We start from the raw sequence: 14,675 nt of genomic DNA on the forward strand, positions 1-14,675 counted from the left end.
CAGTAGAAATATAATGCAAACCACACATATAATTTTAAATTTTCTAGTAGCCACATTAAAGGTAAAACAGAAACAGGTGAAATTCATTTTAATGATATAGTTTATTTAACCAAATATGTCCAAAATAGTATCATTTCAACACATCAATATGAAAAAATATTGAGATATTTAATGTTTTTCTTAAGTCTTAGAAATCCAAGTACACTTTATATTTACTGTACATCTCACTTTGGCTTAGCCATATTTCAAGTGCTCAATAGCCACATGTGACTAGTGGCTGCCATATTGGACCATGTAGGTGTCCCCCTAGAAGATGATGTGAATAGCAAACCCACAGCAGGAAACTACACAGCACATCCTGGAGCACAACCTCCATGTCCTCAGTCATCTTTTCCCCTTGAAAGCTCTGTGGAACATTGCAGACTGACCGCAGGATCAGCTGGTAGTCCTGCCCTGAAGTGTACACTCTAGACCCATCCATGGTCTTGCTTAGACATCTCAAAAGGACCACCATTCTACAAAGAGACTTCTGCAATTTTTGCCAGAGGCTGTCTTCTCATCTCAACTCTATTTCACCATTTTTTGTACAGCCCCTCTGGATAAATTTGTTCAGAATTAATCAATCAATCAGTCAATTAATAAATACTCATTGAGTGCATATCATGTGCTAGTTGCTTACCAGTCCCTGGGGACATGAGACAAATCTGGTTTCTGCCCTCACAGACCTCCTAGATCTAGTGGGAAAGCTCTCTCCATCCCTCCCCGCCCACTCCCTCCTCCTGCCCCTCCTCTTGCCTTTGGCCCCCTTCCTTCCTCTTTCTGGGCCTCAGAGCTCTCTCTTGGCACCCATGGGCAAAGTAGCTGCCAGGTTTGCCAACTGCACCTTTTTGGGCTTGGTTTACATTGCAGAGTTCAGCCTGGTTTCTGCTCTTCCTGAGGAGATTTGTGTGCATTAGTCACTTGGCCGAGGAGCATAAGATGGTAGAAATAAAGGAGTCACCAGAAGGACAGGGAGAAAGTTGGTTAAGGCTGGTTAAGGCTGGTACTGAGTGTGGGGTTCTAGCAGTGACTTGCCTGATCTGCCCACATACCCAGAGGACTGAAGTACTGGCTGCCTTGCGGTATACAGTCCTGAAATGACTCTAACCTCCCCTTTAAGTCTGTCATAAACCAACATACTTCCTGCTCGGCCCTCGGTCCTGCTCCCTGAGACAAGGCGAGGCCTCCTTCCTCATCACCAGCACATTAATCTTTACAAGATCCGCCTCTGTGGGCACCCCAGTCCTACTGAACAATCCTGCACAACACTTTGCCTTAGCCTCTAGAGTCGGCCACAACCACACCTGCCCAGGCATTTTTCCTACTAATCCGTGAACAATGTAACAGACCACCGTGTTCACCCCACTTCATACTCTTCCCAGGAGGAGTTCTTTAGGAGAACGTAGAGGGAAAAACAGAGATGCCCTTAGCACAACAGTGCACCAAAGTTGTGACGCCATCAGTGTTGGCAAAAGAAAACTTTGCTGGTTCTGTGGATGTGCCTTAACCGAGGCTGGACCTGGAGGGCTGTCTTCCTTCATCCTCTCCCCCTCCTCCACAGCTCCTGAAGTCTCCTCATCACCTCCAGGAGTTGGAAAAGTGGACAGAGCCAAGACCCTGAGCTGATGGAAGGGCCTATAATGTGTGTGTGTGTGTGTGTGCGTGTGCGTGCATGCGTGCATGCGTGCGTAGGGGAGTCATTAGGGTCAAAGTGGAAAATCCCCAGTGGCCCCAGCTCCCAAACAATGACTAACCGTGACCCAGATATTAACCCATTCCTGAGAGACACAGGCTCCAGGACTACCCAGAGGCTTTGTCAAACCTTCTGTAGACTACCCAGTGGTCTAGGACACGCCACTCAACCTTCCCTCCCTCTCTCCTTCACTCAGGTTCAGACCTGTATGATGGCTGAAGGCTCTCCCAGCGTCTCTGGCACCTTCTTTATTTTCTCTCACACTTCTCCAAATAAAATCCTTGGGCGTTTGATTTCAACTTTGGTGACTGCTTCTTGGAGCATCTGGACTAACACAATTGGGCTGTGCATGTTTTCTCCACATACCCTCAGCCCCAACCAAACCCACCTCACTGAAGAAGTTGAGCAAGATTCTGCCAGTAGGGGCGTAGGCACATAGAGAGAGTGCTCCTCAGCTCTCCTCCATTAGGCCCAGTGAGGGGGAGCCCCCTTGGGGAAGATGTGCTCCCCTGTCCTCTCATCCCAGTCCCTGCTTCCATGCCTTTATCAACTTCCACTTACACCTGCCAAACTTAGTTGTCCTTCAAACCTTCGCTCCAGGTCAAGTTAATTCTAGGTGAAGCGGCATGGCATCTGAGCTGGGTGTTGAAACACTCTTTGTTTTGTCTGGGGCCCAGTTTTGGAGAATATGAGGGACCCACAGAGACGCTGACTGGTGCCTATTGGATCTGGGCCTGTTGGTCTCTCTAGGGGTCTGTTTGTGGTGCGTGGGGAAGGACAGCCACTTGGGGTGTCACCTGAGGAAAGGAGCCTGGGCCTGTGGTTCTATCTGTCCACCCAGGCTCTGAGGCATAGGCTGTCTAGGTGGAGGTTCCCCAGGGAGGCCCAGTTGCTCTCAGCCTCAAGTTCCTACCATTGCCCTGTGTCCACATGGACGGCCTTAAAGAAGGTTTATTCTTTTCTGTTATGAACAAACCTGGCCACACCCTAGTGACCAGGCAACCCTTCATAAACCATAAACACCTATGAAGCAACTTATAGGGGAAATGTGGGCTTTGATGATAGGCAGATTGGGTTCAAATCTTTCTTGCTCCCCCAATTACTAGCTGTGTGAACTTGGACAAATTATTTAACTTCTCTGAGCTTGCTTTTCTTAGCTAAGGAGAGGGAATCATAATGCTTTCCTCCTAAGCTTATTGGGAGGATTAGATGAATAAAATGCAAAGTTCCATGCACAGGGATTACTAGTAGACCAGTGGTTTTCAGCAAGAACAGTAATGACCTCTAGCGGACAGTTTAGGAAGTGCTGGGGTGTTTGCAGTGCTCACTGTGACAGATTATCACTGATGTAAAAGGCAGGGACAAGGGATCCTACTATATACGGAGTAATGATGTACAATGAGGAAATGTATTCTACATAGCAAAGTAGGTTTTTTGCACTGAATTTCCTAGGAATACAGCCATTAGGTAAATTGAGGGAATTTCATAATCTGTTTTGTTTGACACTTTACCAAGAGTTGTTCAGTAGTTTGGAAAATCTCATCACTTACAATACTGCCACTTAGTGGCCAGGAGATACCTGTGTGTCAGTACACATTTGTGACATCACATATGACCCTCGAGATATCTCTTAGTGAGGTACTTCTCACACTCTGTGCACATGCATCCCCTGGGTCCCTTGCTAAGGGACAGATTCGAATTCCAGTAGGTCTGAGGTGTGACCTGAAATATGCATTTCTCCCCAGCCCCAGGGGAGGCCAATGTTGTAAGGTCCTAGTGCAGTCATACCTGAGCAGTGACATGCAGAGAAGATGTTTCATTATAAATTACACTTCTTTTGTTTCTCCTTTGTATGACAAGGCATTGTCTTAGGTTGAGTTCTCCAGGAAACAGACTCAGAGAGGGAGATGTCTGTGCAGGCAGTTAACTGGGGCATACTCCTGAAAACACCCACGAGGGCTGGGAAATCCAGGATTGGGCAGAGGAAGAAGTCGGGCTGCAATGCAGCCACAGAAGAGGCCTCAGCAGATCCCTTGGGGAGCTCATGACCTGGGGTAGTCCTTCAGAGATATCTCAAATTTAAGCAGGGGCCAGGCTTCTGCTTTGACACTAGAGGATTTTGGTCTTTTTTTGCCTGTTCATTTGTTCATTCTTTCAATCATTCATTCATTCATAATTCTTACTGAGTGCCTGAACCCACTCTGGACCTCTTTCAAAAAAAATCTTTCCCTCCTGCCCCTTCGCCTTGTCACCCGGCCTCCAGGCCCTCACTGACTCATTTCTGGGAGAGATGAGCAGAGACTGGGGCCCAGTCGAGGAGAGGAGGGGCGGATCTGAGCAGGAGGCCCCAGTGCTCCTTCCACAGCAACCTCAGCCTCTCCTGGCTGAGCTGGCCCCTCCCTGGGGCAATTGCACTTCTGCCTGGAGTCTGGGTCCTCAAGGTTCAGTCCCAGCCCCAGGGACCCAAGGAGAGCCAGGTAAGGGCTCAGCTAGGAGGACAGAGCAGTCGTTTTCTGTGCAAATGGACACATGCTCACTTTCTGCATTTTTCTGACTGGAAATCTAGAAGCCTGAGTTTCCATCCAGGCTCTTCCATTGAACAGTTAGGGAATCAGCGTTGCATCAACCCAAAATAACTTTCTAACTCACTAAAAACCAACAATCATTACAATGGTCTATTTCTATAATGTTTGATTATAGGCATTCAGTAAGAATTTAATGTTTCCTCTGAGTATAAAATCACCTAGACACACATGCATGATTTAGAAAGTTGAAAAACTTTTAGAAAATAAGAACTGAAAATTACCCACAATTTCCCCCCCAGTCAGGCACTGCTACCTGCAGGATGAATAATGTCTGGGTCCTTTTCTCTACAGAGTTACAAATGAACTATACTCAGTATACGCTACAGTCATGGCTGCGTTTTTATTAAGACCTTAACATTTGTTCAAGGAGCACGTGTTTCAGCAACATTGCTGTCCGCCGATTAAGGCTCCACCGCAGCAGTGAGACCCCACTCCTGGGATCTTCTGGTCAACGCAGAAGTTTAACTGGGTTAGTGCCTGTCCTGTCCTGAGAAAGAGGCTGAGCTTACGGCCGAAGCCATGACTAAGCATTCCCCCAGTAGTAAGGTGACTCTGTTACAATCTTGGGTCTGTGCCGGGTTGGTTCTGAGAGTGCAAAAAGATGCTATCAGCAATACCCAGGAGCAATGGGAATAAATGAGGATGTGCCAGAGAAACTGGGAGGGATGGTCACCCTGTTCAGTAGAGGCGGGGGGTGGCAGGAGGACTCTCCTAGGAGATTGCCCCAAGTGGCCCTCAGATGAGCTCTGGGCACCAGGAGAGGTTCCAAATAGCCACATGATTTCTTCAGTCGTCCTCTCTTTTGATGGATTCAGTTCAGTAGCCACACTGGGTATTTATGCAGCATGCAGCTATGTGGGTGCTGGCATTAAGCAGATCCGAATTCAGATATACAAGTGCCACCTCTTTCCATGGCTTTGGAAAAGTGATCTAAACTTTCTGACTCTCAGTTTTCTTGTCTATGAAATGGGACCAATAAGATCTAACTCATGAGTTATTATATTGTAGGAAACAAGGTCTGCGAAAGGGCCAAATGTTAGTGAGCGTGCAATAAAAATAGTGTTAGCCTCTGAGGTGGGGTTTGTGGTGAGTGGGACTGTGGTCACTGGGGTGATGTTAATTAAGTAACTAGGCCAGTGAAAATCCTTGACTGGCTTGTGGCTTTCTCCTACTTGGACACCCTCAGGAGCACAAACCTGGGAGGCAGATCCCTGCTCTAGTCTGAGGCCCGCTATTTGAGACCGAAAAGTACATGGTGGCAAGTAGATTGAAGAAGAAAATCGGAACCTGAGGTAACATCAAATCAGCAGTGAGTTTTCCTTTTTTCCTCCCTCTGCATCCTCAAAGGCAGCTGAAACCTAGAATTGTGGTCTGGGTACAGACAGAAAGAGCTCCAAAAGCTCTCTTTTTCTGGTCAAAGGAGCAGTAAAGGGGGCTCCCAGAGGTTAAAGTGAGAGGAAGAAATCTACATTTTGTGTTTCCATTCTCTTCCGCCCCAGCTTTCCGTGGAAGCAACAGTTGGGCGGGCACCTAAAGCTCTCAGGGAGGATCTCTTTTCTGTCCAGCGAGTCTGTGGTCCCAAAGTGTTCCTTCTCCCTTCGTTCTCTCTTTGCTTGGTCAGAGGCAGTTGTAGTTATGGGAAGTGTGTGGTAAGCACATAACTACAAGGGCAAATGAGCTCCTTCTGGAAGGGACTGGTGATTTTTCTCTCTCTTGGGAAGGCTCTGCCCATGGCAGAAGGCACAGAAGGTCTGGCAAACCGAAGACTCACCTCCAACCAGCACCGTGGGGGAGAAGCAAATGAGTAGGTAATAAGATCTTATAGAGGCTCTGACATATTGAGTTCCTCACAGTTGCTCACTCTCCACTTCAAGAGGAGGAAACTAAATGCTCCTCAGAGATGAAAAGACAGGAATGAGGTTGTATGTGAGTAGCAGAGCTGGGATTCGAATCAGGGATCTATCTATAACCCTGGGGTCTTTAGACAGGGAAGACGAGAGACACAGGGAGAAGAACGCAGATGGCGGCTGTGGGAAGAGGTAAAGCGCCAGCCTTCTCCTCCCAGGGACAGAAAACAGGATATCAGAGGCAGGGGTGGTAAGGACTCTCTTCCAACTCCCTCTTTTATGGTCTGTGAAACTCAGGTCCAGGGAAATACGGGGGCTTGCCTAATGGTCATATAACCAGTGACAGAAATACCTGCTTTCTGGAACTTTCTATATTTATGGAGAATTAAGTACTATAAAGCTTTTAGAAGTTTCGGTACAGATTTCATTTGCACAGTTCAAGAAAAAAAAGTTCTTATGTATAGATGTCCTTAATAAGTATTTTGCTAAAATAGCCTGATAGGTATTTGTTATTTTTTAAATGAATGCTCTAGATTAAATGCTAAGCACTGAAAGGAGTTGATTAAATAGTAATAAATATAGCACAATTGGCTTTAGCAATAAGGATTATAGAAAAGTGGAAACTACTTCTACACTTGACTGAAGTGGACCGATTAGGAATATTTCGGCACATCTACTTAATGGACTATGTTTATGAATCTCTGAATGGACACAGTAAAACAAATAGATAAAAATACATAAAAGTAAAATAAAATAAAACAAACAGGACAGAAACACCAAGATATTAAACAGTGGTTGTAGTCAAGTGTTAGGCTAAAAATGAGGTAAAGATTCTATTTTCTTATGTTCCGGAAATTCTATAATAAGAATGTTCTTCTGGCAAAAAAAAAAAAAAAAAAAAATCAACACTTTTTATTGAGAGTGGAAAAAAGCCTTTCTTTTATTTTGGTGGATGGACAATGGCTAGAACAATAGCTTGTTTGACTAAGCAGCCTCTGTGGCTGGTAACCCATTTCTATTTTGCTCTTGACTGTACCTCTACCTCCTAGTACAGTGCCAGGTACACAATAGGAAAGCTGGAAATATTCGTTGATGAATAAATGAATGAATGGATGGATAGATGCATGACATATTTGGAAATATTTAATACTTGAAATTTTAAAACAGTAGAGAAATAAAGAAGTTAAAAATAAGAATTATTTTAAATGGGAACTATGCAACTGAGACAAAGAAAAATTGCATATTAAAGGAAGCCGTTAGCCTCATTAGCTGTGGATTGAGCTGTGGTTAAACAGTATAACTATCAAACAGAGTGATCATAACCCCAGGACTATCAGCAGTCAAACCCCTTCTCTAAAAACTAGGCCTGACGTTGATTATCTGCACATCTGCCATCCTTCTCTGATCAGCTCTCCCTTATCTCTTTGGCCGTGATCAACCCTGAAGTTCTGCGGGAAAGCAAGTAAATGAGAGAAGTGGGCAGCTGGCAGGCCAAGAGACGGGGTGCCTTCCCTGCAGGCTGAGAACCTCCAGGGGCCTGCCCCTGACACGAATGCTCACTGCCCTGAGTGGCCTCTCTGGTTCTGGCGGGGGAGGAAGGAACTGGGGAGGCAGTGATTCGCCATCACAGACAGTATGTCTGACATTAATTCAGTTAACTTATTCTAAGTACCGGATAGTAGCCACTCAGCTACAACAGGGAGGGAGGGAGGGACAAAAGGAGTAAAGAAAGGGAATGAAACAAAAAACGCTGACCTGGAAAACCAACAAATGCAAACAGGAAATCCAATGGACACAATTCCCTGGGGCACGGAAGGAGTTAAGATACAGGTCTGCTCTCTAGAACTTAAAACCTAATCATAGATACAAAACCATCCTGAAGCCACCTTTACAGCTTTTTCTGTCCCTTTCCCATGCTTACTTGCTAATCCCTCCCCAGTCCAGTCATGCGAGGGTTTCTGTGAGTCCAGATCTTTACTCCTTCTAACTTCCTCCTTCTTTGCCTGGCAACTTCTCATCCTTCAATGTCCATACATTTCTTCGATTGTGCTGCCAAGGCTCCTTGTCCCTGTGTGTCCTGTCAAAGCTCTTGGCTAGGTGTTGTATAAGGATATGTGTGTGCCCATCTCCCCTCATTTACTGTGAGCCCATAAAAGCCAATAACTTCTCCAGAGAACAGCTCACAACTAGATGAGACCACTACAGAATGAACCGTGGGCTGCTGGCCATGGGCACGCAGAAGAGGTGGCCAGGGTTGGAGGGGCTGGGAAGGCCCTAGAAAAGGCAGCATTTCACAAGGGTTGGAAGTCATCAGCAGGACTAGCAGTCTCTGGACCAGGCTAGTGGGGATGACAAGAGCCACACATAAGGTGCTGCTCCTCCAAGAACAGGCTGGTAATACCCTGAAAAAGTTAACAGCCAGGACAGAAGGTGCTGCTGTGTGTGGAAGGAAAGCCAGGCCTGTCTCATATGCTTGGAGAGAGAAGAAAGGCAGAATGCAAGATTCTTAAAGCCAATGAAACTAGATGGTGAGACGAGGCTCTAGGTTATGGGGTCCAGCAAGAAGGCCATTAGGATGACAAAAACCCCAATAATCCAATTAAAAAATGAAAGGCAGACAAATGGCCAACAAACACATGACAAGATGCTCAACATCACTAATCATTAGGAAAATGCAAACCAAAACCACAAGATACCACCTTATACTTATAAGGATGGCTTTTAAAAAAATTGTATATTTTACAATAAAAAGTTGAAAATAAAAAGTGTAACAGGAAACCATTTTGCAATAGAACAGAAGTTTAAAAAAAAAAAAATAGCCACAATCTCATCACTCAGAAATAATCAATTTAAATATTAATTGAATATTAACTGAACTTCTTAAAGGATTAGATTGCTGTTATTTCCCATACTATGGATAAAATATATTTAACCAATCTCCTATGATCAGACATTTTGATGGTTTCTAGTTGTCTACTATTATAAACACTGCTATGGGTAAATTCCACATGTATATTTTAAAAACAAATTGTTTACTCAAAAAAAGGGGGGTGGTAGGATGAGTGATGGGTCATCGGGGAGAGTGGGCAGGGAGCACAGCCCTGCTTAGAGAGGACCAGCGGTTCCAAGGAGCCAGGAGTGTAGTAGCTGCCTCAGTTCAAGGCTTTACACAGTTTATTGCGTCCGCGAATCCCAGAGGAATCTTGGTAGAACGAAGATTCCAGTCACTAAGTCCAAGACGGGGCCTGGGTTCCCCATTTCTGACAGGCTTGCAGGTAATACTGATGCGACCGGACCTCGTGCCACCCTTTCAGAAGCAAGGCCCTAGGATAAAGGGTGAGCACACAGGGTAGGGCCCATGATGGGGCTGTGATGACAGGACTGCAGATTTTTCTCTCAGAATTGGGTTCAGTGGTTTGTAAAGCTCCACTTTGTCTCTAGCTCACAAAGGCCGGCAAGAGAGGGAGATTCTGCCCACCTTGGGCCAGAGCCAAGAAGGAAGATGCAAGGGAGAAGCCATGCAGCCCTGGGGGCCATCCTGGTGGTGGCAGCGGGAACAAAGGGAAAGCTTCAGAGGAGACAGCTGGACCAGTGGGAATTTCCTTACCTGGAGAGTGCATGTATTTTTGTTTAACTTTTTATCATGGGAAGGTTCATTCATCCTCTTAATCAAGTAGCACGAGGAGCTCTCACATCCCATCACCAGCCTCAAAAATTATCAACTCATGGCCCATTTCTTCCAACTGTCTGGGCTACCCTTAGCAGATCACTTCATTCAGAAATATTTTAAAACATATCTCCAAAATATAAGCCCTCTCTTTAAAAACACGTTTTATTTTAATAAAGGCGATAACTCTTTCTGGAAAGCCGTTTATCAATATTTGTTAAAATAAAGTCACAAAATAAAAATGTTAAAAAAACAATGTGGTAAATAACAGAATTTCTACACTTCATTTCTATAGGATGAAAAATATGCAGTGTCCAAATATCCTTTAGGAAAGTGAATTAAAAATAAACACTGCTTGAGTGTAAAATATTAAGTAAAAAGGGCAGTTTACATGACAGTACAAGCCAGATGATGTTATTTTTATAAAACCATGATACATAACAACACATATTGGCACAGGAACAAAACTGGAAGAAAATATTTCAAAATTTCGAGTAGTTTTCCGGGTAATTTTCTCTCTTGTTGCGCTTTTCTGAATGTTGCCATTCAACAAGGAGCATGTATGACAATCATAAAAACATTACAAGAAAAGTACAGGCACTTGCCCAAAGGGCACTTGTGTCACCCCAGGACTTTTCACTGGCAAGTGATTGCACGCTCTCTCTTAGCCTGCAGTGTCCTCCCAGGTAGCCCACGTTTCTCTCCTAGGTTTAGGGGTAGCCTCCTACAGAGCCCCTCACCTAGTTCCTTTTCCTGGCGTTAGATCCTAGCTGGCCTTTTGGCTCCAGATGGCAGGTGAACCTGTTCCTTCACCCACGAGCTTCCCTGAGATGAGGCCCTGTAAGCACTCATGGGCTTGAGCCAGCAGCTTTTGGACTTAACTGATTTATTGGGCAATGACTTTACACAGTCTTATCCCTCCCCTGACGTTAAGCCTGAGACTGCAATGTCACATGTTGCCAATAGATGGTGCTGCCTAACATGAAAGCACTTCCTAAGGGTTCTGAAGAAAGATTTCAGGGATCATTAAAATAATTGCTCGAGAGAGCAGGCTGACATAGCATTGCTACATAAGGGCATGGGGACAAATTTACCACGTACCACTACTATCATCACAGCTAGATGAGACCACTCACCTAGACACAAGAATAGCTGTTTCAATACCAAAAATGTAGGAAGACAAAAATCTCAGAATAAAGACAGTTCTTGAAATTCAATACATTTTATTTTAAGGAAACTTCAATTGTGTGGTTTATATTATTTCACCTCAGGCCAGTGAAAACTTGACCCTAGACCAGCACTGGCCCTGACTTGGCCTGTGGAAACTTCTGCTCTAGCCAAAGATTCCAGGTCCTTCCATTCCCCAAGTTCAAATTTCTGTACAATTTGCTTCAAAAGATGAACCCCTTTGCGTTCCTGGTGTGCAGTGACACGTGTGCTAAATCCTTTCTCCATTCATGGAGTAGTGAGCCACTTCTAAGCAGAGCTGTTTCTTAAAAATACAGGTACTACCTCATTTCTCTTACTCTCCTCTGCTTTTGTCTACAAAGTCAGAGAACTCAGCATTTCACACCAGCGGCTTCATGATCCAGGCCTGCCACACTCACCAGGATCACACAAAAAACACTTGCAACCCGCCCCAAAAATGTAACAAAAGGATGGGTGCTGGCCTTGCCAAAGTTCAGCTTAGGACAAGCCAGTTTGCCCCTCCATAGCTTTGCACGTGCAGTTCCCTCCACCTGCAAAGCTTTCATGCCCTTACCTTCCTGGCATGCCCATTCTTCCCCATAAAGTCAACACGTCACCTCCTCCAGGGAGCCACCTCCTCTGCGGAATCACCTCTTCTGCTCTTGAGGCACCTGGCATAAATCGCTCTGAAAGTACTCATCCTCTTGCTATAATGTTACAGTTCCCTAGAGCGCAGAATGGCTGTTCAACTTGTATCTCCCACGTCAGGGCTTGACACAGAGGTGCCCAACGAATCTTTTTCACTGACTTGACTCTCCATATCGACTATCCAACCTGGGTCAGCTTTTTCAACACCCTCACTCTCTTACAATTATTTTCAATAAACCCAGGACATGCTGGCAAAAGCTGGCAGAGTGATTGATTGGAAGTGAGCAAAACAGCAGGAAAACCCTGGAATTTAGGGAACTGTGTGTCCGGCAAGACCAGTACACTGAGTTACCTGATCCCCTGAGGGACCCTCAGATGCTCTAGTGCTCCACCCTTACAAAAAATCTTTCTGGAATACATTACCTCTGACAGGTCATCATTTACCAAAAAGCGATTTAAAAAAATGGAGTAAAAAATGTCTATGACCTATAAATAGGAATGGCTTTGTAGCAAAAAAAAAAAAAAAGTTTCAAAAACACATTAAGGGAAAATGTGAAAAGAAGACAATTGTGTACAGAGTTGTGGTGAGTGTATAATGTAAGCTATTGATAGAGGCAGGCAGGAACATGGAAAAATAAAATGTATAATGATTACAGTTTTCTGAGTACTTACCATGGCCCATGCACTAAACACAATGTTTTACCCACGTGACTGCATTTAATCCTCACCACCGTTCTGTAAAGTAGGAATTATTCTCTCCCAGTTTATAGGCTCAGAAAGGTTAAGTAACTTTTCCAAGATCAAACAGCTAAGAATGGAATCTGGGTCTAGCAACAATGCCCAAAAGTTACTTAGTATTTTTTCCCTTTTACGTATTTAACTAAATTTTTTTAGGTCAGTTAAATATCATTTAATTTCTGCTTTAGTGAACAGGCTAGGTAGAATATGTCTGGATCTGAAGGCTCCAGACCTCCCAGGGTGCAGCCCACCAGACAGGCCAGCCTAGAGTCACAGACACAGAGGCCCAGGATCCATCCTGAATGGCCTGTTTTCAGTAAACCCAAGCCATCAGCTTACTTTCTTATGATTTACCTCTTTTCCTATAATTCAGATAATATGATAAAGCTCAAAGGACTAATTTCCTTGATCTAGTAATTTCCCCAAAACCAGTCTGAAACAGATCAAAAAATCTAACTTTTAATGGGCCAAAGGTATTAATAGGTAGCTCATAGAAAAGGAAATATAAATGGCCCAACTAATTTTTTAGATGTTCATTCGAGAAATGCAAATTAAAACTAGAGACACCGTTTTCCACCTGTCAGACTAGCTAAAACCATGGAAATCTCTCACACCTCGGTGGCTGTGACAACCGAACCACCTCCTCTAAGGAGAGCAATTCAGAAAGATCGGTCATTATTGCACACACTCTGACAGGAGTCCCACATCTAGGAACTCATCCCTCAGTTCCAAGTGAAAAATAACCCACATATCCGGTTTATTGCAGCAGTGGTTGTAACTGCAAAGGATTGGAAACCGAAATGTTCCTTCATCAAAAGGGGTCTGGTTAAATAGATTATGTACATCCATACATCCATGCAACCCTAAACAAGAATGTGGAAGCTCTTTCAGTGATTAAGGAACTCTTCAAAATACTGTAAGTGAAAAAAACAAGAAACACACGAGAACTGATGATAAATGCAGCCTCTGGGGAGGGGAGGTGGAAAGCTGGGGTGGGAGACTTCACCCTATACTGTTCAGTCCTTTTGAATTTTGAAAATTGTGAAATACTAGTCATTCAAAAAAACAGAATTAAAATACGTAAGACATACTGAAGCCTTCCTTGTTACTGAATTTCTAGCTTAACTCTAGCTAATTGTTATGTTCTCTCGTGCAGTACATCCTGCCTTATGGAACTCTAGAGCAAAAACACGGGGACTGTGAGTCAGTGACTACATCCAGTGGGGTCTCTGACCCTCGGCCAGCCCCAGAAGGGGAGAGACCGCTTAGGGTCAACCAGGCCTGCACTTCTTCCCTCTGTCCATAGGTGGTGCTATGAGGCCTGTTGCCCTAGCCACATGGCAGTTGGCTTGGGGATCCTCGAGGCCTCAGGCTGCTGACCAAGAAGCAAAGACACAGGCAGGCACAAGTAACATAAAATAGAAACTAACTTTATTTCTCTGGAAGAAGCAGATATCCATAGCTGGGGAAGCAACTTTGGCAACAGAAGTTGGTGGGGAAACATGGAACACACAGGGAAGGAGTGGGGTCAGAGGAAGCACTGGTGTCCCTCCAGGGCAGCTGCCCCCTTGGTCTCCTTCCAACTCTGGGGCCTTGGGCCCTGGTCCCTGCCAGAGAACTATCTGGCACCCTTGCTCTGCTTCCTGAGCCACCTCAGGCTATTTCTAGGCACAAGATCCTAAGACCAGCCAAGTCCCGTAACATGTCCATGGCAAAGCCACAAGTCACATTCTGTCCAACACCCCAACTGCCCACCAGGGGCTTCCTGGAGAAGGGCCCAGCCCTTTGCTGGTCCACATTTCCATGTGGACAACACATCCTCCCAGCTTGTGGTCAAGCCTCGCTTCCCCACGGCAGGACTTGGGGACACACTCTTGCCACAGGCCCGACCCGGTAGAGCCAGAGGCTAGTCAGTCGCAGGGCCTGCTGAGGCCACTTCCAGGCCTGCTTTCACAGGGCTCCTTCCTACACCTTGGCCAGGGGCACCAAGGGCTGAACTGAAGTTGCAGGGACAGCACTGGGTGAGGGAGGGACAGGCAAGGTAGGGCTCCCAGCCTCCTGCTGCCTTGGTCTCCCTCTGCCACTGGGAGCAGCAGGCAGCAGCAAGTCCTCCAGGCCTGGGATGGGCATCTCTCCACCCTCCTCAGAAGGACAGGCTCAACGGAGTTCTTCAGGGCAGACCCTCTGGCTCTCCAGACATCTCAGCGCCTAAAGCAGGGGAAAGAACCAGAAAGACCCTCCATCCACAGGACTAGTGCAACAGAGTATGG

At 45.4% G+C, this 14,675-nt stretch overlaps 1 protein-coding gene across 5 annotated transcripts in view; it reads right to left on the reverse strand.

The window, feature by feature from the left end:
* Window positions 1-13,814: 13,814 nt before the first annotated feature.
* The window catches only part of TNK2 (tyrosine kinase non receptor 2), a 38,605-nt gene continuing 37,744 nt past the window's right edge, over window positions 13,815-14,675 (reverse strand). For all 5 annotated transcript variants that reach the window (XM_015600289.1, XM_015600296.1, XM_006906142.2 and 2 more), the window contains one exon: window positions 13,815-14,613. In XM_015600289.1, the coding sequence (XP_015455775.1) occupies window positions 14,576-14,613 (38 nt within the window). In that variant the 3' untranslated portion in view covers window positions 13,815-14,575. The remainder of the gene's footprint in view (window positions 14,614-14,675) is intronic.

Source organism: Pteropus alecto, unplaced genomic scaffold (assembly GCF_000325575.1).
Source record: "Pteropus alecto unplaced genomic scaffold, ASM32557v1 scaffold311, whole genome shotgun sequence".
Taxonomy (NCBI): Eukaryota; Metazoa; Chordata; class Mammalia; order Chiroptera; family Pteropodidae; genus Pteropus; species Pteropus alecto.